Consider the following 26,400-nt stretch of genomic DNA (forward strand, 5'->3'; position numbering starts at 1 on the left):
AGCATTGTCATCACAAAAAAACAACAAAAGATATCAAAAAAAATTTAAAAAAAAAACTTTTTTGCAGTCAGAGAGAAAATATTTCCTCATAAAACTCACAGACTTGAAATCATTCAGATCAGCCGGGTATTAGCTAGTATTTTATAAGTTTCCAGTTTTATGAGTACGGTATACACTCATTTTTGAAAAGTGTTTCAATTAGATTCTACAGCACTAATAAACCACCAAAAGAAAACACCAAATTTGTATTCATTCGATAAGTGCCATAAAAGTGCATTTAAACTTTTCAAATTTCGCGCGTAATTAACGAAAACCCTGGACGCAGTGGACGCCATATTGCTCGGTAGTCATGACGTCAGTTGGCTGTGTAAACAAATACGCTAATATTTTATATGATAATTGTTTATAATTTGAACTTTTTAGTTTACACAGCCGTATGACGTAATAACATGGCGGCTACTTTAATTAATATTTACTTTGTTATTTTATGAACTAAAGCTAACATTTTCCGACTGCTTTTTGCCTAAGCTATCTCAGTAATAAATTTTTAGATTTTTTCTCATATAGAGTAAAATACCCTATTAATGAAAAATTAATAATTATTTTCAGTTCACAATGGAAAACGATGAGATGACGTCATTATTACATATAACAAAAGAAACACAAACGTCATTAGCTACAGAATTAGTTGAGTATAAGGAGCGTTATGCTGAAGTATTGGGCTTGTTACGTGATACACAAGAACAGTTACGCCGACAACGTCGCCGGGGAATGCCTACAGCACGCGGTGGCTCACTGTATCCATCGTTATGTAGCAATCAAATACAACCAGACAGTTTACAATCAGAATTGGAATCGTCATTATATTCGGAATCCAGTTTGGATTCGGGTATTGCTGGCTCTGATCGAGTGTAAGTAGAGATTAATTATATTTTATGGTTTATGTGGGAATTTTTCACTACTTTTCATTTATAAAAAGTGGAATATGCCTTGACCTCTTGTGGAAATCACTTTTTTTGAAATTATTCATTGATTTGGAATCAGGATCCGATTAATCATTAGGCGAACTAGGAAACTTGCCCCGTGCCCCACGGGGAAAGGTCAAAAAGAAAAGAAGACAAATTTGTACGAGAAGGGCGTCACATTGATTTAAGAAGACAAAAAAAATTGGGAGGAAAGACAAATTTTAATAGAGTTTGGGGTTCCTCTGATTAACAAAGATTTTTAAAAAATTGTGAAGGAAAAGAAATTTCTATGAGAAGGGTTCAAGTTGATTTACGAAGCTTAAGTTATACAATAAATTAATCAGAAAATTAATGATTTAGTCCCTAAATGGTACATTCAAGACTTGTTTGAACTATGGAATCCTCCGGTTATATTCCTACTAAATACTTAATTTCTTTACAGGCCACCTTATAAGAGAGTATTTGAAACAGTCCGATGTTCCTCACGTGCATCGAATAGCAGCTTTGATGGTGGCAGCACATTAGGTGGACCCACAGGTATTGGTGGTGCTGGTTTATTCCCTCGCGGTGGTCCACTTCCGTTATCAACACAAACGCACATGACTTCATCAATTACATCCCAACAGCCGCGTATGAGCACCTTCATGCAAGGATCGCGTTACAGCAGCATGTCATTTGGTAGCAGTTCACTGGGTTATCCAAGTATAGATTCAACTGGTCAAAGTGATTCGGAATCATTACATACTGACACCTCATCGGAATATCCGTAAGTAAATCCATCCTATACCTTGTCAAAGAGGGAAAATTTTCATTCTTTTTTTTCTAATATAATAAAATGCAAATTTTTGATCTTACAGTGGCGGTACTCAACCTGGAATACCAGGTATACCTGGTGCTGCTGATTTAGAGGCAGCTGTTAGACGTTTAACACCTGCTGAAGTACTTGCACGCCGTGCTACACTTAGCTCAGGTCAAACTTATGGCGGCTATGATAATGACAGTGGCGTTCAATCACCCCCTTCACAATTCCTACCATTCGGCTATCGTACCCCAGATAGTATTATGTCAACTGGATCGAATCGGGAACAACATCACCATTTGCTACATTCGAACAGTACATGGAAGCTTCCAGAAAAATTACAAATTGTTAAGCCAATGGAAGGATCACAAACCTTACATCATTGGTCCAAATTAGCGACGCCAACACTTGGAGGTTTATTAGATGAACGACCTGGTGTTAAAATACGGGGAGAACGTGCTTTGGAGGATATTGGCTTAGAAACGTATACACTTAGTGATTTGGAAGAAGATGAAGAGTACTCAAATCCTGGTAAACAATTTGAAAATTCTGGCTGTGTTTACACGTACACTATGAGTACGGTCTTGCATCCCGATGAAGTAGCAAGTGTTACGGATAGTGTAAGAGGAAGTCGTGTGGCTAGTGTATGTCCAAGTGAGCATGGAAGTCCTCCATCAACTCCACGGATTTTAAGTCGACGAAATTCTACGTCAACGTTTTCAACGACACTTGGATTAGCGAAAATATTGAATGAACGTGGAATTAAGGCTGTGACACCATCATGTTTGAATACACCGAATGCTATCAATAGTTTTACACCAACGGCAACACCTTGCAATAGTCCAGATGGTACCCCACCTCCATCTCGCTCGGCATCTCCACCACCATATTTGGGTATTCTAAGTTCAGGGGTTGAGTTAATACGACGTACGTTTGGCGGTGTTGATCCTGCTGCGGTACGTGCTTCACGCCGTTCGAAACGCTCATCAAAATTAGCTCTGTCTAGGACAGACAGAAAGGTAATACAAATTTGTTTATATATGGGAAAGCGTCCTATAATGATCCCCCTAAGAAAAAAGTAATTTATAGCCATGTATAATGTCGAAACATTTTTGGTTTCTTTGTTCAAGTGTTGCAATCGGTGTTGCAATTTCTTTTGATTTATTCAAATTTTTAGAACTATTCAATAATTCTCAAATGGGATCGTTTCACTGTCCTTGTCAGAATAGGTAGGTAAAATGATCCCAACAAGATAGTTTTTTTTTTTTTCAGTTATTCAATCAAAGTAGTCTAGTTATTCATAGTTTTGAAGAAAATGAACACCAAAGTTTCTTCCTTAGTTGCGCCCTCACGGGTAAACAGTGGTGTTTACGGAAGAATGCTTCAAACAAAAGTTATTAATTTTTTATGAGGAATAACTTTTACATTTAAATTTTTGTTCTATCTCTAACGGTTTACAAGATGGGTATTTTTCATTTGATTGAATGAGCAAAAAAATTTTCTTTTAAAAGTGGCATATTTCGGTCGATTTTGAAGCTAGAAAGTCGAAAAAAAACGAAAATGTGCACAAATACTTTAACTAGAACTTTTTAATTGAACTTTTTTTTTGAGGCATAGTTTTTTTATAATTTATAAAAAACGGATTCTATATGTAGCTTATACATCGCCATAAGTCTTTGTAGAACGATTAATTTAATCACGTGGAAGCCATCTATCGATAAATATACTAGATGGCTTTATTAATGGTTTACTTAAAACAACGAGGGATCATTATATAACACTACCCCTTAATGAAAATTGATTACCCTCAAAAAGCTAAAACTTTCAATTAAAACTTCTTACAGGCATTGTCTGGTATACGTATTGTGGAAAAAATTGAACGGATTGGTTTGGAAAGTATTTTAGCAAGTACAGCGCAAACAACATCACCAACATTTATGAACTCAATTTACACACAACGACCTGCTAATACACAACTTGCACAATTATCTACAATTAAAGGTTCAATCAGTTCTACGTCAGCCAGTTCCGAGTATTCCGATAGTAGCAGCAGTTCCGATTTATTAAAAGAAAAACCACCGTTACATGGAAGTAGTACGAGTTCGAATAAGGTAAATTCAAATGAGTTTCAAAAATTACACTCTGTGCCTAGAACTTTTATGCCCGAACTGGCTAAGGCGCTCGACATGAATCCAAGAGTTCCGGGTTCGACTTCTGGTGCGAGTGTTCTTTTTTTAATTCTCTTTATTTTCGAAAAAATAGACTCATAAGAACCCGATATTATTTGTTTCTTTAAAAATACACAATATTTGCAGGTAAGTAACTTTGTTAGCTTTGTTAACAGTTTTGGATTCTACCAGGGCTCATTGTAAGGGCAAAAAATTTTAGATAGGATATTTTACGTTCTTTAAATAAGTTTTAGCCAACTTTTTTTTTCGTATTTTACATATTTTCGAAAATATTTCAATTTTAGGCCATATTTAATAACCTCTTACAAAATCGCTCATAACAACGAAAAATTGTATGGCTATGAAACGCATATTAAATTGGAGGGGGAAATAGGACTCTCTAAAGAGTATAACAGTTTTCATAAAAGCCGTCGGGACAAATAATGAATTTTTCTTTCTTTTTCAAATGGTCTTAAATTTGTCTTAAAATAATATGGTCTTAAATAAGCATCAGCCATTTCGATAGCCTCGCTAAGATCCTGAAATAATCTGAAAGGATATTATCGACCTCAAAATATGCATGAATATATAGTTCTTAATGTGGAGAAATTCTCAATACAACTTTTGTTTTTCTTTTGCAGTCATCGTCAACTTCATCACAAACAAATCGTGAACGTATGTCATTATCACGTGAACGCACCCCATTATCAGCACTTGGTCTACCAGCAAAACCAGGCAGTGGTCAATTACAACGACGTTTAGAACAGTTAAATGCCAGACAAGCTCGGCGTCAAGCTGGTGGGTTAACAAGGCCAGATTTAGGTACTGTTGGTCCACCAAACGGTCCGAAATCGTCAACATCGTCACGACAAGATCAACAAAATCGACAACAACAACCACAACAGTCATTAGGAACCTTAGGAACAATTAATTCATTATTATTTGGTAGAAAGGGTGGTTTGCTTTAAAAACATTTAGTAATTTTTTTTTTAGTAATGTTGTAGCTCAATACAAACTTAAAGCAATGCTGGTCCGTGGTTTTTTACTGGCTGTTTCATACTGCTTTAAGAAAGTTTTTATGAAAATTTGTTTTTAAAACCAGGCCCTCAAGGTAATTAGACTGATTATTAAATAAACCGTGTTTGGTATGAAACAGCCTTTACAATTTTAATTTTGTATATTGACAGTTTATTTATATTAATATCCACAAAAGAAAACCATTTGGATTGGCCACTATAAACATCGAATTTGGTGGAACTGTAAAAATTTTACAGTTTGTTATTTTTAATTTTCATGGAAATTTTAAATAATAACTCCCCCTCATCTCCTTCCTTTGTTGGTTAAAAATTATTTAAAAAAGGAAAATAGAAAATTTTTAATTTAAATAAATAATATGACTGTTTAAATATTGAAAAAAAGTCACATGAGTCTTCTGAAAATAATCTTCGTTACGGTGGAAACGTGTTTATTTCAAAGATGTTTATACTAAACCTAGAGTATATGAATCCAGCTGGAGATCACAATTTACAACGAATACCCAACCCAAATCGTATATATTTAAGCGAGCAATTTTTGTATATATATATATAACGTCGTTTTATCCGTGTTTTCAGAAAAAACTGAAACATAAAATGAAAAATATGACTTTTACTGGCATCTATTGGCAAATACCTTTACCAACACTGCAACACTAAAGCTAGGTTTCAGTAGATGACGTTGTAAAGCAACACACGATTTACCAAAAAAAAATATCGAGCAAGCTCGGTCATCCCGGTACTGAAATCTTTATCCTTGGAACGGAAGATAAAAAACTGGGGAAAAATTAGAGAATATTGCTCTGTTTAAGTATAAACATCCATGAATATTTTTAAAATACTCCTTCGAACGAATTTTCCTCTCAAACAAAAAACTTTTGTGTACAAATATTGAATTGTTTCCGAAATATTAAAAGCGACCCAGATGAGGCCCGAATATTTTGTAAATAAGATGGACAATATAAAAGTATAAAAAAACGATATTTTTTTAGTATTATTAATTAAAAGGCCAAAATACATTTAGGGCCAATCACAAAGTAAATGAAATTTTTCTTTTTTACGATAGTATATTGTTTGTTTTTTCTTTTCGTTGCGATTTTGGCCCCTTCCCTCCTTGTCTTTAGTTATAGTAGTTTGTAAAGAAAATTTTTGATAGTGGAAAAAATTGAAGAAAAACTCCTCAGTATTTGTTTTGATTTTTAATAGTGTGCTATTTTTTACCGAAAATATATTTTTCAAAGTAGTTTTAATGCAATTACTTGGATGATTTTTTTATTAAAATTATTCAAGTTATTTAAAGTATGCATATAAAATATCCTGAAATAAGAAATTTAAAAAAACAGAAACATGTGTTTCAATCATTAATTTCTTCCAAATTTATTTGGATTTTGTTTATACGAAGCGTATCCCATTCCTGTTCCAACGTCTGATTTTGATATACACTTAAAAAAACCGCCCCTTTAAAAAATTCAAATTCGTAAATATTTGAATTTTTAAAAGAAGCGTTTTTTATGATGTGATTACAAGAATTGCGCTTCGTATAAATTAGAATAAAAAAGAATCCCAGAAAAAAATGACTTTTGGATAGTTAGAAAGAAAATCGTGATTAAAAAAACAATTTAAATATTTTTTAAAATGGAAATAAAAATCACCATTTTTAAACTACACAATTTTTGGTGCTACGCCTTTCATTGTAAATACAAAATTTTTTGGTTTTTTTTAAAAACAATTTGTTAGTTTGTTTTGGTTAATATTGTTGTCAATCTGTCATAACAGATTGTACATTCAGTATTTTATTGTTTTGTTAAAAAAAATTCAAAATTTTTGCCATTTTTTTGCGAAAATAAGACATTTATTATTTCTCGTTTATTTAATTATTCGTTAATAATTTATTTATTTAAAAAAAATTACTTAATTGTCGACTTGGATTTAAATCATGAAAAAATTTGATGACTGATGACGAACTCTTGGAAAAAATCTAGACGAAATAAATCAATCAATTTTCTTTTTTACGATTTATAATATAATCGTACAATATCGATTCCATCCAAAATTTACATAATCAACATTTACACATCTCTTTTTTTGCTAATCGCTAAATCAATCTTCCTCCAAAAGAATAAATAACCTGCAGTTAGAAATTTTTCTGAGATTGAAAATAACCATGGAAAAGGCTGTACAAGTTCGAGAAAATAACATCGAGTGAATGTTATCAGTTATCAACACATCAATGTACACACAGATCTATATACAAAACTTAGATAGCTAATTTTCTGTTGCAGCTATTAAGAAATTCGTTCAAGTTTGCTAATCTAAGGACTAAAAATCGTAGTTGTATCAAAAGTCATAAAAGAAAATTTCCATCCGTCCGGAATTTTAAATATCCTTAATATCTATACAAAAGTTATATTAATCATGTAATATTTATTGCATAAACTATAATCGAAAAAAAATGATTCGGATATTTTGGAATGTTTTCTACGCCAATCGAACTCGCAATCTAGTGAATCATAAAACTTTAGATTTAGTATATAGATCTATGTGGCTTATCATCAATGACTCTAAAAATAACTTAATTTTAATTTTGTTATTTAATTTTTCAGTATTTTTAACAAAAATTTTTATCAATAATGCGGCAATAGATTTCAGTATTTAAAAAAATTAGCCCGACCGGTTTCAAACGCGATAATTAGGAGAAAAATAGTATTGGAGAGTATTGGAAGTTATTTAAAAAAATCGTAAAAGTACGAAAAACCAATTTTTTGCAAATAAAAAACAGAAAATTTGATAACAAAAAGAAAAAAATAGACAGTACTAGCGCTAAACAAAGCGTAATAAATGAAACTAAGTCAAATTCGTTCATAACTTTACGAGAAAACGCAAATTTACAAACTGGTTTTCCTGCGAGTTATATAAGTCGTAGAAATAAATAGCGAAAAACACGATTTTTTCGCGATAAAGCCGTATTTACTCGTTTTTTTAAAGCTACAAACTCCTATTTTTATTTTTTTTTTATTAAAATGCTTTTTCCTTCTTTTTCTTTTTTTTTTTTTGCAAAATAAAAAAAAATTTATCGCAGCTTTCCGATTTTTTTTACATAATACCCTACACTCCGATGGTTTCCAAAGTGTTTTTTCTTAAAAACTATTGTTTTTCTCAATTAATCATCGAGTTGAAAAACCGAACAGGTTAATTTTTTTTTAATATAAAAATTTGGTTCATATTTTGTTTATATTAAACATATGTAAACCATTTTTTTAAAACTTCTGACCGATTTATTACATTTTAAGGGCGAATTTATACTGAACGATATGGTCGCTATCGTTTCGAAGAAAAATTCAAATTTAATTTGTTTGATTCTAATAATAAAGACGAAGGCATCCGTATCGTACCCAATCAAATCCTACTATTTGTGGGTTCTTGTCGAATAATTGTTGCCATGGCAGTTTATTAATTCCCATTGAATTGAAAAAACAGGTCTAAAAAATACTGAAAATTAAAAAATAAAAACCAAATATGTATATATTTTTTATATAAAGATTAAAATAAATATCAAGATTTATTAATTTAAATTCAAAATTAATTTTGTAAAAATTGCCACTGATAATAAGTTAGGGCCAGGTATAATATTTAACTAACCCTTCAAAACAGCTGAAAATTTGAGGGTCAAGGATGTATCCAACAGCTTTTTCCTGTGCAAAAGTTTTTATAGTCGCATACTTTTTTTCAGGGAAACTGGAAAATGTTTAATTATACAGTCCAACCATTTTGAAATAATTGTCAAATATTACACTTGGCCGTAAACCTATTAATTTTGTAAAAATAATACCACAGAATTTTCATAAAAACAATTTTGAAATAATAAAACTTTAATTAAAATTAGAAACAACTCGTAGAAAATAATGTGATGGTGACTTAAATAAAAAAATATCTTAAATAAACAAACAAAGAAAAACTTAAGTTGATTTAGTTTTGTTTCTTTTTTCTCTTCTTTTTCTCCGTAGAAAGTATAAAAGCAAATGTATCCATTATTGCATTTAATTTTGCAAATTTAAGTTTTTAATTTATTTTTTTCTTTTGTGAATAAGGGCGTTTAAAAAATAGAATAATAAATTTATTTACTGTTGTTATCCCTGTGTGTGTATGGACTCGAATAATAAGAGTTCTGTAAACACAGGTGAAATTTATTTCAGTAAACTATTAAAAAATAAATTATTTCAAAAATTATATTTTTTTGTTTTAATATCACATAACCTAAGAGGCAACCTTACTAAAAATGGATGCATAGATTGAGTTTACAAAAGCAATGAAATTTTTATATAAGAGGTAATTCAACTTCAGTTTCCCGAATTTTGTTTACAAAAACCTATGCATTTACTAATTTTATTTCAGTAATAACTGGGTGAATCTAACGGGTTTTGAACCTCGCTTTTATGAAAAACAAACATAACAAAACAAAAATGCAAAAAACTCAAAAATTCTGATTTGCATCATTACAAGGTACAACAATTGAAAGTTTCCAATTTATTTCAGAGTTCGATAGTAGGCAAGATGGAGGAGAGTCGATGCAGAAATTCTTAACAAACAATTCTTTTTTTTTTTTCGTTTCAATCCGATCAATAGAAGCAGAGGTATTCAAAAAAACATCACCAAAGAAAATAATGTAGTGATAAAAATCGCGTGTTGTTGGTCGTGCGGATCGTTCCGGAACCGGAAAACTCCTTTTCCCTGTTTTTACAGCGAAAGGAATTTATTGAAAAATTTAACCATTTCCCAAAATTTTAAGATTATTATCAAAATCCGGTAGATTTACCTAGAGTTATAAACTATTTTTCAGTGAAACCTCTCATCATCTCCTAGTCTATCATCAATGAATATTGGTTTCTATAGTTACTTCTTCATTGATTTTACCCAAAATATTATGGAATATTTGAAATGTGAGACGAATTTTGATAATGAATGAACAATTTTCGAAAACCATTCTTTATGGAGATGCGATTACATCACGTGTTTTAAAACACAGAATTAATAAATTAACAAGAAATCTTTTACGAAAATCGAAAAAAAATCAGATCCTTGTGAGTTTAATGCTAATTTTATCGAAATACTATTTACTGTAGCCTAACTGAATTTTTTTAGCATAAACAAAATGGAACTCTTGAAATTTGGAATCAGAAAACTTTTGGAAATACAAAATTAAAACATAAAAAACCTATTCCATTAATTAAAGAAGATACTGTTAATATGCAAATTTTATCGGGAACTTCTTTACCAAATTCAGTGTTTCGTAAGAAAATAAAAGAAGAAATTCCACCAACTCCCGCCCCAAACAACATTTCCACAATTGATTTATATTATGAGAAGATGCATACAATTGAAGAGGTGATTTAAATTAGTCACCAAAAAAGTGACTATGTAGGCAATAATTTCAGAAATTGGTTGCGTATTTCGTATACGTATTACGCTGCCTCTTTTAGAAGAAAAAGGAGATTGACGCGTAGCAAGTAGTTAGGCAATCAATTTCTGGGTAGCGCCATAGTAAATTCACACACAAAGCGGTGATAGGCGATTACCGACCGGCATGTTGCGATGAGCGAATCTAAGGAATTATTAACTAGCTGCGCCCCGCGGTGTTAACCGCGCTAATCACAAGTCACTCCTATTCGTCGTAAATCACTTTCTTTGTGAATTCATCAAGATATGTTGCAATTGCATTTTCATAAATAAAAACGGCTTCATTGTAACAATTATTATTTGTTCTTTAGCTAATGGCCAAGGCCGATAAAATTATAGAGCAACACGAAGAGATAAAAAGAAAAGAAATAATTCGGTTGAATTTTGGTTCGAGTTCATATTCGAAATTTTAATGATCTATTTCTGTAAATAATTAAGTTAGTTAATGGCAGATCATTTCTCTGACATACATTGTGTTTGTAATAATGCGATCAATATAATAAACATTTTTTTAAAACCATTCATCAGCGAATCATAATTTTATTTCGAGAGAAACCTGATCAACTTGCTGCAAAAAAACAAGCTGTGGGTAAGATCTGGTGCGACTCTTGAGATCTACACGAATAACTTCCCAGCATAATAAATAGTAATAAAAAAAACTCGATCAACTCGACCAAATGTTATGAAATTCCTTTCTGATCATACTGCCGTTAATACACTTCGATCAACACCTCAACGAAATCCATATCATTTTTTGTTCACGCGATATCTATCACGAAAAAATTTTTTTAAAAAATTTCCCCGCCTCTAAACGACTCGACCGAATGTAACTAAATTTCTTTCGGATCATATGTCTGTTAATGCGCTTCGATCGACGCCTCAACGAAGTCGGTATCACTTTTTGTTCGCGTGATATCGATGACGAAAAAAAATGATCACGAACGTACGTACACACACACACACACACCCATATTTCTTCTCCAAATTGGTGTTAAAGATTCGTCCTAACCAATAAACATAAAGATATGTTGAAAATTTCGATTTCGAGAATCGAACCCATTACAATTATAACTTCCTATAGTGGAAAGTTAAAACACATTCTTGGTAAAAGTTGTTAAAATTGGTAGAATTAATACAAAATTTTGGATTCCATTACCTGCCTATAAAATCAGATAATATTGAATATTGTATAAAACTTGTCATTGCGATCATTTTACAGTTACAAAGTGCTGTGAATTCATCAAGAATTTATCCTTAATCATGTAATCATTCATAGTCGCCCTTTACAATATCGCCCATTTTATTTTAATCCTGAATTTATGTTGAGTGCTCTGTTTTATTTTTCCCCACGTGGTATTTTGAAGTATACATCGTAAACAAAAAAAAATTGGGGTTAGGTATTTTCACATGCTGTAAATTTTAAAAAATGTCTGTATTAAAATTTGAGGACGTGTTGAAAAGTTCTAATGAAAATAAAATAGAAAATAATTCAATCAAAACAGATAAAAAAGTTAAGCCAAAAGTTGAAAAACTTGAAATTCCTAAAGGTAAACCAAAATCAGGACGAATATGGAAAAATCAAAAAACAAGGTAACATTAGATACAAATTTAATAAAATTGAATTATTACTGTAAGTTTTAAATTTTCTAGATTTAAGGCAAATATCAAATCAAAAGGTTTAAAAAAACCATACGAGAAAAAAGAAAAATTACGTGAAGAATTAAAACGAGCCAAAGAAGCATCACGTGCGGTATTAGAACGGCGTAAACAAGAAAAAGAAGCTAAACGTTTACGAACGGAAGAAAATAAAAAACGTCAAGAGGAAAATCGTAAACGTAGTGAAATTGTTCAAGTGATTAAAAATACAGCCAAATTAAAGAAAATGAAGAAGAAACATCTTAGATTTATTGAAAAGCGTGATACTACAAATATGTAATATAAATTTTCTTTTATTAAAAAATGTAAATTATATATAATGTATATTTTGTGATGGTCAATTTGACCCTCTTTTTATTTTTAAGGATATTTTATTTATTCTCAATTTTTAACAGTCAAGTCGAATTATTATTCTTAGAAATGTTTTTTTTTATTTCTTTTTTAATTGGGTGGATGTTGGCAGATATTATGCGTTCAGGTTCGGCAAATGAACAAATTATGGCTAAAAGAAAGCCACAAATTACCAGCATTTTATATCAAGAAATTGTCGCCAGTCGTCTAAGGGTTTACGATTTCGCAAAATTTAAAAATGTAACTTTGAGAAACACGCTTTTCAAGTTTTTATTCTAGTCTGGATATTTAATTATTGTAATTTAGACTAAAAATTTTTACTACATACTTTTGAATATGTTCGTTATTTTCTAAAATAACGTAATGCGACTAAATATAGTCACACGATGACGATAAAATTATATTTCGATTATTACCACCAATTTTCTATACAGGGTGATTTTTTAGGTTGACATATGCTTGAAACTCGATAAATAAATTTAATCGAGGAAAATGTTTCAAACAAAAAATGTTAGTTTGAAAGGCACACATCTGATAACGGCATCGAATTATATCTAGTTTTCAGGTTCAATTAAAATCTCATTTTGATTCATAACTGACAAACATTAGATGAACATTTTAAATTCGAAAGTTGTTCTTTATAAATACGCAAACATTTTTTGTTTGAAACATTTGTAAATTGTAATCCGAATAGTTGAGACAATAATTGATAGCAAAAATCTACTTTTTTGTGCGTTTGTTTATTCAATTTGGACAAAAATTGTCTTTGTAGAAAAATAAACCACTTATTGGAAATTTTTTTTCGAATAGTACCTAGATTTCGGAGAAATAATTATACCAAATAACAACTTTGATACGAAAAAACAATTTTGGATAACACTTTTCAGTCCGCTTTTTGCCTAAACTGTACGGTTTGCGGAAACATGTTTTGAAAAAAGAAAAGTTACATTATCAATAACAACTTTCTAATTTAAAATCTTCATCTATCGATTACCAGTTATTTAATATCTGCATAAGATGTGCGACTACACCTTCAACATTTTTTAAGCATTTTCATCGATATAAAACTTATTTGTCGAGTTTCAAACATGAGGCAATTTAAAAAAGCTAGCCTTTATATTTTTAAAATATTTTTCGAAATTTTGCATACGCATCTTTAAAAGGATCAAATTCCTTTAACGGAACTAATCCAATTAAATTTTTTAAGGCAATTAATTCCCCATATTCTCGAATACTATCTGTTTTTAATTGTATCATAAATTTTTGTGTTTCAAATAAAATTTTCGCATGTTTCTGACCAGTTGCCAACAAATCTTTTTCAACACGATGCAATTGATCATTCCCAAAAACCATTAGATCAAAATAATTTGAATATTTTTTAGAGAGATTTGGTAGATTGGACATTGATAAAAATGTCACTGTAAAATGGTTTTTAGGCATCAAAGGGGTTGCATCGATAGGATCATATTTTTTTGCATCAAAATCTTTATATAAATCGGTTCTTAGATCCTTCGAGTATGTGTTATAATCACATGGTTTATCGTAAATAATTTGATGGAACATTTGGAACAAATTATATTCCGTGATATCAGTGGATCGTTTAATAAATACACCATTCGATTTTTCAAACATTTTTTTATCGTCACATTCAATTCCGTAAGCGATATGTGGTCCAGTTACAATGTCGCCCGAATATCCATGATAAAGTAATTTTAAACCACTTCCTAGAAAATAGTGATAGTACAATAAAATTATTTTAAAAATTAAGTAATAAGAAAAAAATTGTTGTATTTTTGAAATTTTGCAAAGTTGTTTATTTGGTTGTAAAAACTTCGTACAGAAAAATCGACTATTCCGGTGGTGAGCGGTTTAAACTCTGTTTTTGGGGGTTACAAAAATCAATTTTTTATAAAATACAACTATGCAAGATTTAAAAAAATTCAAACAAAAAAAGTTGCGATTAGTCGGTGAAGTCAGAAAGGAGTTCCTCACCTAAAACCCCTGTACCACATGTTAGATTTGGTTTAGATTCACCTAATTCAGACCATTTAAATGCTATACCAGATTCCCGCCAACTCATATACTCACATGCGGATATAATTTTTAAATCTTGCTCACATAATCGCGTACGATAATCAAAATCAAATACTTCATTACGACATTCAAAACGTTGACCTAACGCTTTACGAACACGAAAATCCCATGCTGCTTGTATACCAAATTGTGAATCAGGACGTTTCCAAAATTTAAACACATTCTCCATGTAATCACGATCTTTGGTATTTAATTGGCTAAAATTAAATATTGGCATTTTTTTCGATAAATAAGTTGAATCAGTGATGGCTTCAACTAAATCGGCGGATTTTTTATATAAATAACGTGCAACTGATGGTCGAATTTTTATATTTCCATATAATTCCATAAAAATTCGAACTTTGTCATATATACCAAGTGATGAATCCTGGTCTAGGATTATACTTAAGAATAATAATTGACGGGCAATTTGTTCCGTCCATGTTTCAGCGATGTAAAAGTTATATTTAATATTTTTATGTTTATAAGATTCCGCAAGGGTTTTTATTACATGTCTTCCATCTGCTGTGCCCAACAGCAAAATATTAACAGTTTGATTTGCTGTCGATATATCCAATTCTTTATTTAAATCAAGTGCTGGAGTGTATCCCCAAAACATTTTTAAGGTAAATAAAATTTGGACAATAATGAATCAGAAAATTGCCTTGGATACATAAATTATAATTTCCGCACAGAGGCGTAGCAATATTCGGGATAACGTTTTCAAATTAATATAAATAAATAAATATCGTTATATATTTTAAATTTTGTTTTATTTTATTCTATCCCATTTTTCCTTTCAGAACAAAATTATTAATTAACTAATTAATTTTTTTTTAGTAAAGGTACAAACAAATTCTTATAAAATATAGGTGAGATAAAGAAGTTGGATTGTAAATACGTAATATTCTTTTTGGATTTTCATTTTATTTTTGTGTGGTATTTGGTTTGTAAAAAAAAAAGTTGATGCAAAAAAATTTTTTTAAGATGAAATTAATTATATGGAATTATGTGCAAGTAATTCGTAAATAGTTTTTATGTATTTTGATTTCATTTAAATAAAGTTGAAAACTCAAACCCTGTTTTTATTTTATTTTTCCCCATCTCTCTGTAGCTATACAATATTATTTCAGTTAAAAATAGGTGAGTATTTCGAACTTCACGATAGGTAAGTATTTCAAACTTCGTTTGCCATTTTTTTTTGTAATAATACTACTCAAAATTTTCCGAAAATGAGTTTTACTTTTTGTTATAATTTAAGAAAGTCGAAAATATGAATATAATTAATTAAAGAGAATTGAAAAAAATACACTCGAAATGTGAACAACAATAATAAGTAATAATGAATATAATTATTTATTAATACGAATAACAGAGCCCTAATGGTATAATGGTTAGCGTATCTGACTTCGAATAACTAGTCCCTTGGTTCGAAACTAGGTGAGGACATATATTAAAAAAAAGTTCATTAAATCTTTTAAGCCAAATCTGATTTTTATTTTCATTTTTTTTCAAATTTCCACCACAGCATGTTTGCCTAGTAAATGATGAAAAAATTAGTTTTTTTTCGTTCAAAAACTTCAATTTTTTTCACATTTCTACTAGGAGAACATCAAGGACGGACGGAATAAGTAGTGCCTGATAGCAAGGTAATTGTTGTCACCTCGTAAGTCAGAAAGTAAGTGGTCTGCACACCCGTGTTTGGTGAGTGTGACCTCTAGTGGGCAGACCAATAACTTTCTGCCAAAATAAAATTTTAGACTTTCGGGGTGAAAACACTTACTCACCTTTCTCCTTATCAGGAACTACTAATTCCCACTTATGTTCTCCTAGTACAAATGTTTATTTGAATATAATTAAACTGACCAATTATTTATATTAGCTGACCAATTATCAGCGAATGCTTCCCGATCGCGCATAGGTGGAGTTTTTTCAATCTTTAATAAAAAATTTTCTGATGCTGACCAATTAATGAGACCAACTGACCTTTTATGACCAATTTCTGACCTTTCAGATGGTATAATTGGTCAATCGAAATTCCGCACATGAGGTGCTAAGATCGCGGAGCTAAATGGTGACAAAAATCAGTTCTTAAATTAATAATAGGAGAACATGTATTAAAAATAGTAATTATATTTCTAGAGTATTAGTAGAGCATCTGTAAAAACTAACATATTTGCCTAATGATTTTTTCAGTAATATATGTATAGAGTATTAGAAGAACATCTGTAAAAACTAACATGTTTACCTAATAAACTTATTATTTAAATTCATTTATTAAATTTATGATATTTTTTCGTTCAAATTATTTGAATAGCGTATTTTTTCCTAGGCGGTACATTAGACCGTGAATATATGTTTCGTCAAACCTAGACATAATAAGCTTGAAGGCAGAAAAAAACTTGCTAGAGTAATAATATATAAGATATTTACTTATTTCTAACGTAAACAAAAATTTGACAAAATGCTTTTAATTTCGCTTTCGCGTTTTTAAAGCTGGCAAGATGAATTTTGTTTTTGAAATCTTGCATACGCATCTTTTGCAGGATCGAATTCATTTAATAAAACTAATCCACAATCATTGGATTTTTCCAAAATTTTTTCACCATATTGTCGAATATCATCTCGTGTAAATTGTATCATAAATTTTCGTGTTTCAAATAAAATTTTCGCACAATCTTTACCAATTTTAAATAAATCTTTGTTAATATTATCCAATTGATCGTTTGCAAATACCATCAAATCGAAATAATTTTGAAATTTTTCTTTTTGATGAAGTAACGAAAGATTCGTTTTTGATAAAAATGTCACTGTAAGATTATTTAGGCGTACTAATGGAATCGCATTATTTGGATCATATTTTTTCGGCTCAAAATCGTTATATAAATCAATTTGTAAATCTGGATACACAATATATGCACATTTTTGTTCCGTTCCCAAGGTATTAAATTGATCTGTATACGGTTCTTGATTACAGATTTGATGGAACATATGGACTAAATTATATTCTGTGATATCAGTGGATCGTTTTTTATATTCACGATTCGATTGTTCAAACATTTTTTCGTTGTCACATTCAATTCCGTATGCAATATGAGGTCCAATTACAATATCACCCAAATAGCCTGGTATAAAAAAATGAATCAGTTCAGAGAAAGTGTGCGATTTTAAAAACGCTGTAAAACAAAAATCATTAAATTTTTTCAAATTATTTTTGTATCATAATAAAGTTTATAAAAAAGGATTTTAGAAAATTTCACAAATTATATTTCCAAACAGCTTGGCTCTTTGACAATTAGTTTTTGCTGCTTCTTTTATTGTGGTTTTTGCTACTCCTTCCATAAACCTTCCAAAGTTCAGTAAATAAAGAGATTTTTTTGATTATTTGTTTGATATTCAGGTAAATTAGGTAAATTTGGAAGCTTCCTTTTTAAATTATTTGTAGGATATATGGGCCTACGCTGGACCTCCCCCTTTGTTCTTTTTTATCCCCCCCCCCTCATTCATAACATTCGAAATATATGTAACTTTTTATAAAGAAACCAAATTATTTTGCTTTTAAAATTGAAATCATCCAAGGAAACGGGCGAGTAACTGCTAGTATCTTCATGAATTATAATCCTATGTGCTATTCTGATATATGATTTCATTGAAATCCATTCAGTAGTTTTTGCTTGAGAGTAACAAACATCCATACATCCGCACAAACTTTCGCATTTATAATATTAATATTATTCTACATTTATCCCTCTGTAGTAAGGAATGGCATCATAAAACTTTATAATATAATATTTATTTGACAAAACGCAATGAAAAGTTAAAAGTACTACAGACTTTCTATAGTTTATTTCTTGACTTCATGAATTCCCAGAACTTTGAGGTTACAACTCTACATTTTATTTATGGAACTAACCATGATGATGTAATTTCAAACCATTACCCAATATTCCTGCACCATAGGTTAAATTTGGTTTGGATCCATCGGTTTCCAACCATGTAAATGCAATACCAGATTCACGCCAATTTATATACTCGCGTGAAAATATAATTTTTGCATCCAACTCACATAATCGCATATGATAATCCCAATCAAATATACCGTTACGGTAATCGTAACGTTGACCTAAATATTTACGAACTCGAAAGTCCCAAGCTTTTTTTATATCAAATTGTGAATCAGGTCGTTTCCAAAATTTAAACACATTCTCCATATAATCACGTTCTTTAAATTTTAACTGATCAAAATTAAATATTGGCATTATTTTCGTTAAATAAGTTGAATCAGTGATGGCTTCAACTAATTCAGCGGATTTTTTATATAAGTATCGTGAAACTGGCGGTCGTATTATTGTATTTCCATACAATTCCATAAAAATACGAACTTTTTCAAATAAACCTAATGATGTTTCAGGTTCTAGGATTATATTTAAGAATAATACTTGACGTGCAATTTGCTCCATCCATGTTTCGGCGATATAAAAATTGTATTTAATATTTGGATATTTATAAGATTCCGCAAGAGTTTTTATTACATGTCTTCCATCCGCTGTGCCCAACAGCAAAATATTAACAGTTTGATTTTCTGACGATATACCCAATTCTTTATTTAAATCAAGGGCTGGAGTATATCCCCAAAACATTTTATTTTTCGAAAAATTAACAAATTTTTGGAAGTTGTAAACAAAACTTTTTATTAGTAAACAATATTTAACTGAATAATTAATTCAATAAACTCTTTTGTTGCCTTGGTAACCTGGATGTACGATAGACAGAGTTGGATTTTTTTATAATTCTCTAATTTTTAAGCTTTAAAAGCGTCAGTTAACTCTTCAACACTCCCATTATGAACTTTTTTGCATTCACTGTGGTTGAAACTATTTCTATCTTCATATAATTTTACCTATTTTCGAATTATGAATTTTCAGATTTTTCAACCTATATCTACATTTTTTAGAAAATATATTTCTTCAAGCCCTTCAGAAATTGTGAGAATTTTTTTTCCAAGTGTTTATATATTAAATAAAAATCTACCATTCCTTTAAAATGGGGTAAAAAAGTGATACAATTTATTTTTCATATATTCAATAAACCTTAAGGAAAATTTGATGTGCAAATATAAATTCTGTTGAAAATTGATATCAGCAGAAAAAAACATCTGACGTGAACGCCACACTACTTCTATATACGAATAAAATATACTCTCCAAATGCCAAATATATATGCCGACTTAATCTAGGCTTGAACCATGGATCTATGATATTTTTTAGAATTTTCATTCCCTTCAAAAAACAAAATTGTGGACTTTAATTTATCAAATTGGAATCCCAAAAAGACACTGTTAATGAAATATATAAAAAAAACTGCAAATGTACAACTTGTATTTTTGAAATAAATTTTTTTTCGCATGGACCTCGAAAATCGCATAAGGTCTTCTAGAAACACCTTAAGTGAGGTCGCCCTTGACCGCCGGGAAGGTCAGAGCGACTGACCCTCCTTGGGTATGGTTACCACAGATTTTGTTGCCTAAGTTTGTTGAATTTATATAACAGACTATGTTGAATTTATGAAATTTTTTGGCAAAAAATTTCTGATTTGTAAATGCTTGCATAGGGGATCGGTCTAAATTTTTTTTTCACTTCAGGTGAAGAATTCTCACTTGATGTGCAGAAAAGTGAAGTTAGTTTTTAAAAATCTTTACTAGTATGCAACATATGAACGTTTAAAATTCTTAATTAAACAAAGAGAAAGATATCCACTAGTGACGTTATACGTGAGTATCGCCATAGAGATTACATATAAAACTTTGTTTTGCTAAAAGGAGATGGAAAAATTTTGAATGCAATCTTTGATTGCTTATAACTTCTAACTTTTATAACTAACGTTTTATTTTAATCAATTTTAATTTCACTTTCAAATTTTGTCATGGTATCGAGTCTAGTTTTACATTTTTATGGGTAATATGGCCAATTGGATATCAGGATTAACATCTATAATCTATTCTATACCTACATAAGCTAGAGAGTTGAAATTTTGTATATGAAATGAGTTAATGTTAAAAAAGTCCCTTTTGAGGGTCAACTTCCCAATCCCCTACCCGCATTTTTATATACATTTAATATTTTCAAAATAATGAAAATATAAAAATCGATTTTCAAAACAAAAAAAAAAGTTTAAAAAGGGGAAAACATGTTTTCGACCTTTTTTAATTATATGTACTACTGTTCATGCTCTATATTAAATTAAAATGACTCTTAATTTTGATATCATTAATAGATAGAAGTAATAATTATTCATGATGCTGTAATAATGTAATGATTCACATATTCATAAAATGGTAAACCGTAAAAGGGTTTTTCTGTGCATTTTATTCATATGTGAGAGTCGAGGACAGGTGCATTTTACTACGTAGTGCTAAGTGCAGGGCAAAGTGTGTTCAAGCTGAAGACGCACAACATTTATAAAAAGTGACATATAAACCTAACCAATAAAATATAATAATATAAATTTAAAAAAATAATAAATAATGTAATTAAAATTAAAATATTATAATGAACTTAACATATTTTATAATTACAATATTTTTAGTACTTAATTCAATATCATGTTTTCAAAATTATCAAAAACGTAAGTTGTAAAAATTACTTTTTTTTGTAATCTTTGATTATTTATTGTTCAAATTTTTTACTAATATTGGTCAGTACTTGACAAAAAAATGATTTTTAAATTTATTGATTATCAGTTTTTGATAATTCAAACAAAAAGATTACGTCATGAAGACATGAACGGTTATCTCTGAGTTTGCTTTGTTGTATTTGATTTGGGTCCAGTTTGGTACAATTATTTAAATTTTACACCTAAAGAAGGGCAGTTAATAAATATTAATTTATCATTCATTTAAAAAAAAAAGAGAAATGCATAGAATTTTATGAAAATTAAAATTTTGTCAATTTTTATCTATATAAATTTCGTAGGAAATTACGCCTCTGTTAAATTTTTTTTTTCGTCAATTATTTAGTGCAAGCAAATAATTTTTTTTTTGTATTTTTGATTCAAGTGCTGACCATACTTAACTCTATATAAACATTATAATATGGATTTACTTAGAATGGGATGAGGCAACGCTGGTCGTAATAAGAAGTGCCCGCAAAACTATGAGACAACCAAAGTAATGTATAGGATGAAATTCTAAGAAGAAATTTCATTTACAGTTTCTAAATCCGATAAACTACTAATCGAGTTAGTTTGTAATTTTGAGAATTTATAGTTTAATTTTTTGCAAATTGAAATTTTTATAATAATCAAAGTTGTGGAAAATAAGTTTATTGCAAATTTTTTTTTTAAGTCAATTACAATATAAAAGAAATTTTTAATGTTCTAGTTATACAATATAAACTTTAGGTATCTATTATCTTTTATGATTAATTATCAGTTTATTATTTAAATATGGTTTGTAAGAATTTTTACCAATGTTTATATATTTAATTATAATTATCATGCGAGGAAAAAATCAATAAAACTTTTTGTGTTACTTCAAATATTTGTAAATATTTTGAGCTTCCATACAGTTCCTTCATTTGCGTACTAAACAGGGTGGGCCATTTTAATCCATAATGGCTCATAGCTCGGTTTGTAGTTAACCAATCAAAAAATAACTTAGACATAAATTTTAGAGTTTGTTTGGGGACATCTAGCCAATAGCCAATTTAGATTCTAAATGGAAAGGTGGGCCATTTTAATCTATAATGGCTCATAGCTCGGTTTGTAGTTAACCAATCAAAAAATAACTTAGACATAAATTTTAGAGTTTGTTTGGGGACATCTAGCCAATAGCCAATTTAGATTCTAAATGGTAAGAGATACTTTAAATGAAAAGTTGATCATCATAAATTTTTGTTTAAGACATATTTTGACATATTTTTAAGTCGCATTTCCTCCGAAAGCTAATGTTTCGAAAAAATGTTTTAAACAAAAATTGATAGTTTTTTTATAAGAATCAACTTTCTAATTTAAGTGTTATTTTATCTCTTACCGTTTAGAATCAAAATTGGCTATTACAGAAACCCGAAGAACTAGGTTCAATCTGATGTCAGAACATGATGTCCCCCACCAAATTCTTCAACTTTTGTTAAAGCTATTTTTTGTTTGATTAACTACAAAACGAGCTATTAGTCATTATAGATTAAAATGGTCCACCCTGAATATATTTTTTAATGAATGGGAATGATTTTTTATACAGTATGAAGTTGCTAAATTTGTTGCCTTTGGAAGCCAACTAGTAATTGAAAATTGTACTAAAATAATGGACAGGTCCGTATTAAAAAAATTATGTTTTTTCTAGGTACACTCGAAGATGACAGTTTTTGTTCACTTTTGGTTAAACGTAAAACTTCGTTAAGCGATGATGCTGATGAAGGTTTAATCGTTACATCCAATCGATTAAAAGAACATTCAACCGATTGGAATTACGATCATGCGTGTAAATTTCAAATACGTATCGGTAGAGATTTCACCGATCTTCTTACACTTCAGAAACCATCAAATATTGGTTTAATTGCTGTTATCCAGAAATTATCGCTACGACAGAATAAAACGACAGGGGAATGTATCGATTGGATACAATTTGGACATAAAAAAAATATAAATTCGAAACGATATTGTGGTGAATTATCGTACGATAATGAAAGTGGTAATATGTTTTATTTTCCAGTTGATACGTTTACGGATAAAATTGATACAACAGTTTTTATTAATCGTAAGCGATTAGAATCAGATGAATATTTCGATTTGTTAATTGTTTATACACCTATTATCAGTAAGTATGGACCATTCTTTTTAAGGTTGTTATGAAAATGGAAGGGAATTTCATTGCTCCTCTGAGATCGTGTTTTAGATCACGTGGCATACAAATTAAAAATTACGACTTTTAATTTTAATATAATAAAATAATAATATGCTTTTATGATTCAAAATCAGAGTATTTAAGTATATTTCTACATAAATTATAATTTTTTCGAAAGTACTCTATACAATGTAATAACCCGTTTTAAACTCATCAGTTTAACATAATTTTTCACGAAAACCAAGAACCTTTGACTGGATTTTCCTTATTATGTGAATAATTGACTGTCTATTGGAAAACCTGTGATTAAATAGCATTTTCTACATAACAAACTTAAACATTAGTTTTCAAACAAATTAAATATTATTTAAACACTTAATTCAGTTGTTTTATATTAACTTGTTTTGCTTGTTATAGTGTGTCGAGATGCATATTCTTCATATTTGAAATGTTCAAAAGATGATGATATAAAAGCAATATGTATACGAAATGTTTTTAAAAATGACTCATATTTAAATTGCCCGAATTGTTTGGATGAAGGTGATAGTTGCCGTATAAAAACAAAACATAGTTCTGGTGTTGGTACAGTTGCAACAATTGGTGCCATATTATCATTAATTATTAGTTTTATATTCTTTTTATCATGTGTATGGATATGTAAACGATTTAATTTATTCTGTTGGTCTCATACATTTGCAGCTGGAACTAATCGATCGGTATGTACAAAGGTTTAAATATTTATAATAGGCATAAGAAAAACTAGCTTCAATAATGAATCCAATTTGATTTGGATTAACTGCGTAAATTCTAAAAAGGTCATAAACAATTCAGTTATTTTTTTTATAAAGTGTCGTTATCCATATAAAGTACATGAAGTAAGAAGTTTTGGAGAAATCTATGAAAAACTGTCATCCATCTAGCGTTTCACCATAAATCCAATGTTAAAACTGCCTACTTTTGAAGTTATTTATTATATTAACCCCCCCCCCCCCCCCTTAAAATTTTCAGAATTAATTCAGACTTATTCGAACTTCATTTTATAAAAAAATCAACCTTTTTATTTAAAATTGTCTTGGTGTGCGTTCATCTTTAATGCAAATGTTTTTTTAAATTTTAGACGCAACATAGTAATGTTGAAATGAATCTCCAAGGAAGTACACCAACACCAAATATTCCAACAGTACCGTCAGCTCCTCCAGTGTCAGCTGATAAGGATTTACCACCACCGTATGAAAGTCTATTTCCCGAACGAGCTGGTGATAGATAAAATCAATTCATCAAATCTTAGGTCTAATATAGATCCCATACATGATTATAGCACATTTTATTTGCAACAATACATTTTAGTATGAGATTCTAATACCAATAATTGACGAATTACCAATCCAGGGTGTCTTTTTTAAGTTGACATATGCTTGAAACTGGAAAAATAACTTTTTTCGATAAAAATGGTTCAAGCGAAAAAAAATTGATAATCGATAGGTGAACACTTTAAATTAGAAAGTTGTTGTTGATTAAAAAAGTAACATTTTTTGTTTGAAACATTTTTCCGCAAATCAATCAGTTTAGGCAAAAACGGACTGAAAATGTTTATCCAAAATTGTTTTTTCGTCACTCTATAAAAAAAATTTTCCAATAAACCCAATAAAAGTGGTTTGTTTTTTTATAAAGACTATTTTTGTTCAAATTGAATGAACAAACGCGCAGTTTATGTATTTATAAAGAACAACTTTCAAATTAAAACGTTAGGTTTTAATTGAATCTAAAAATTTAGATCGAATTCGATGCCGTAATAAAATGTGTACCTTTGAAACTAACATTTTTCGATTGAAGCATTTTTTTTGATTAAATTTTTTTATCGAGTTTCAAGCAAATGCCAACTAAAAAAAGGACACTGTGTACATTTCAATTCCTCTCTAATATTCAAAGATTTGGACAAATACGATTGATACGCAAAAAATTCTAAGCAATTTATTTTAAATGGTTGTGTAACCATCCAAATCATATGTACAGTCAAATAGTTTGCATAGCTGTAGCGCAAGTTGTTGAAATAATGTATGGGGTAATATTTTACTCGAATTCGAAACGCACAAATGATTGTGGTATTTTCTAGAATAAAAATTATGTGGCCAATTTTTTTGTTTATTTGTTTGAATGTGTAGCTATTTTTGATGAATCTTAAAAAGATTTTTTAAATAAAAAACAATATACACAAAATGTATTTTTTATATAAATATCTTTTTTGTAGGTTAAGTTTGTATTTTTTAAACATAAAATTTGTAAATATCATTTTATATTTTGTAATCGTGTAATATATATATTAATATATTTATATATAACTTATTGAAAATATTATCTATTTGTTTTTTTATCTACCTTTGTTCAACGATTTAACAATTTTCTTATCGGGAGTCTCGCAGGGATATATTAACCCGATCATCTTAGTCAAAAAATGTGGTCAACTTGAACGTAAAACTGCCTGTATATATTAAAAATCGATATGACAGACTTTTCTGCCACGATAAGAGCTGTCACGCCAAATTTTCCTTAAAATAGATAAAATTTGCAATAAAATGGTCTCTTACAAATTAATTTCTATGAAAGTGCAAAATACTTGTAATTATTAAAAATATAAAAATTTATAAAAAATATTTTTGCCGGGATAAACCCTGATACACCTAGTCCATTTTTTACCTATGATTAGAGAGCATCATATGCGAGTTTTACTGTCACGGGCTCTCTGCTTATTTATTTTGATAGCACAAATGTTGTTTCAAAAGTCACTAATGGTCACGTGTGCTCGTTCTTAGATATTTTAGATCAAAGGTCGCGAAAATCAGTTTTTTGAGAATATCTCGTTTGCTTTGCCTTATATCGTATTAACATTTATTATAAAAGTTGTAGAAGATAATTGTCTATTGTCTACAAATTTTGCATTTTTTTTATTCGTTGGATCGTTTCTGATATAGAGGGCGCAGAAGATGGAGCGCTCAGCCTTATGTACCTTAGTACAGGGTCAATATTTATAAATATACAGTTTTAAAAAATTATGAATAATTAT

General features: G+C 29.6%; 6 protein-coding genes across 10 annotated transcripts in view; 4 read left to right on the top strand and 2 right to left on the bottom strand.

Annotated features, from left to right (window-relative positions):
• Positions 1-6,135, top strand: part of LOC123296607 (trafficking kinesin-binding protein milt) — a 161,087-nt gene extending 154,952 nt beyond the window's left edge. For all 5 annotated transcript variants that reach the window (XM_044878148.1, XM_044878151.1, XM_044878150.1 and 2 more), the window contains 5 exons: positions 610-911; positions 1,408-1,731; positions 1,823-2,783; positions 3,609-3,875; positions 4,574-6,135. In XM_044878148.1, coding sequence (XP_044734083.1) covers positions 610-911; positions 1,408-1,731; positions 1,823-2,783; positions 3,609-3,875; positions 4,574-4,900 — 2,181 coding nt within the window. In that variant the 3' untranslated portion in view covers positions 4,901-6,135. The remainder of the gene's footprint in view (positions 1-609; positions 912-1,407; positions 1,732-1,822; positions 2,784-3,608; positions 3,876-4,573) is intronic.
• Positions 6,136-9,921: 3,786 nt separating this feature from the next.
• Positions 9,922-10,833, top strand: LOC123296262. Its single transcript, XM_044877724.1, has 3 exons — positions 9,922-10,044; positions 10,106-10,348; positions 10,732-10,833. The coding sequence occupies exons 1-3, from the start codon at positions 9,922-9,924 to the stop codon at positions 10,831-10,833; spliced, it is 468 nt and encodes a 155-aa protein (XP_044733659.1).
• Positions 10,834-11,846: 1,013 nt separating this feature from the next.
• LOC123296263 (coiled-coil domain-containing protein 86) lies at positions 11,847-12,375 on the top strand. The gene is made up of 2 exons (XM_044877725.1): positions 11,847-12,010; positions 12,071-12,375. Exons 1-2 carry the CDS (start codon positions 11,847-11,849, stop codon positions 12,354-12,356), a joined length of 450 nt encoding a protein of 149 aa, XP_044733660.1. The 3' UTR covers positions 12,357-12,375.
• Positions 12,376-13,510: 1,135 nt separating this feature from the next.
• LOC123296264 (dynein axonemal assembly factor 3-like) lies at positions 13,511-15,119 on the bottom strand. The gene is made up of 2 exons (XM_044877726.1): positions 14,420-15,119; positions 13,511-14,151 (listed from the first exon to the last, which is right to left on the bottom strand). Exons 1-2 carry the CDS (start codon positions 15,117-15,119, stop codon positions 13,550-13,552), a joined length of 1,302 nt encoding a protein of 433 aa, XP_044733661.1. The 3' UTR covers positions 13,511-13,549.
• Positions 15,120-16,990: 1,871 nt separating this feature from the next.
• LOC123296266 (dynein axonemal assembly factor 3-like) lies at positions 16,991-19,140 on the bottom strand. Its single transcript, XM_044877727.1, has 2 exons — positions 18,414-19,140; positions 16,991-17,625 (listed from the first exon to the last, which is right to left on the bottom strand). Exons 1-2 carry the CDS (start codon positions 19,138-19,140, stop codon positions 16,991-16,993), a joined length of 1,362 nt encoding a protein of 453 aa, XP_044733662.1.
• A 1,691-nt stretch (positions 19,141-20,831) lies between these two features.
• Positions 20,832-24,759, top strand: LOC123296267. Its single transcript, XM_044877728.1, has 5 exons — positions 20,832-20,841; positions 21,086-21,124; positions 22,839-23,312; positions 23,757-24,055; positions 24,457-24,759. Exons 1-5 carry the CDS (start codon positions 20,832-20,834, stop codon positions 24,604-24,606), a joined length of 972 nt encoding a protein of 323 aa, XP_044733663.1. The 3' UTR covers positions 24,607-24,759.
• Positions 24,760-26,400: the final 1,641 nt, after the last annotated feature.

Source organism: Chrysoperla carnea, chromosome 3 (assembly GCF_905475395.1).
Source record: "Chrysoperla carnea chromosome 3, inChrCarn1.1, whole genome shotgun sequence".
NCBI classification, from domain to species: Eukaryota; Metazoa; Arthropoda; class Insecta; order Neuroptera; family Chrysopidae; genus Chrysoperla; species Chrysoperla carnea.

Coding starts and splice junctions, on each gene's coding strand:
- LOC123296262 (XM_044877724.1), top strand. CDS start 9,922: ATGAATGAACAATTTTCGAAAACCATTCTTTATGGAGATGCGATTACA. Junction 10,045..10,105: donor CGAAAAAAAATCAGATCCTT/GTGAGTTTAATG, acceptor GAATTTTTTTAG/CATAAACAAAATGGAACTCT. Junction 10,349..10,731: donor AGATGCATACAATTGAAGAG/GTGATTTAAATT, acceptor TTTGTTCTTTAG/CTAATGGCCAAGGCCGATAA.
- LOC123296263 (XM_044877725.1), top strand. CDS start 11,847: ATGTCTGTATTAAAATTTGAGGACGTGTTGAAAAGTTCTAATGAAAAT. Junction 12,011..12,070: donor TGGAAAAATCAAAAAACAAG/GTAACATTAGAT, acceptor TAAATTTTCTAG/ATTTAAGGCAAATATCAAAT.
- LOC123296264 (XM_044877726.1), bottom strand. CDS start 15,119: ATGTTTTGGGGATACACTCCAGCACTTGATTTAAATAAAGAATTGGAT. Junction 14,152..14,419: donor ATGTGGTACAGGGGTTTTAG/GTGAGGAACTCC, acceptor ACTATTTTCTAG/GAAGTGGTTTAAAATTACTT.
- LOC123296266 (XM_044877727.1), bottom strand. CDS start 19,140: ATGTTTTGGGGATATACTCCAGCCCTTGATTTAAATAAAGAATTGGGT. Junction 17,626..18,413: donor TTTGAAATTACATCATCATG/GTTAGTTCCATA, acceptor TTTTTATACCAG/GCTATTTGGGTGATATTGTA.
- LOC123296267 (XM_044877728.1), top strand. Junction 21,125..22,838: donor TTTTCAAAATTATCAAAAAC/GTAAGTTGTAAA, acceptor TGTTTTTTCTAG/GTACACTCGAAGATGACAGT. Junction 24,056..24,456: donor CAGCTGGAACTAATCGATCG/GTATGTACAAAG, acceptor TTTAAATTTTAG/ACGCAACATAGTAATGTTGA.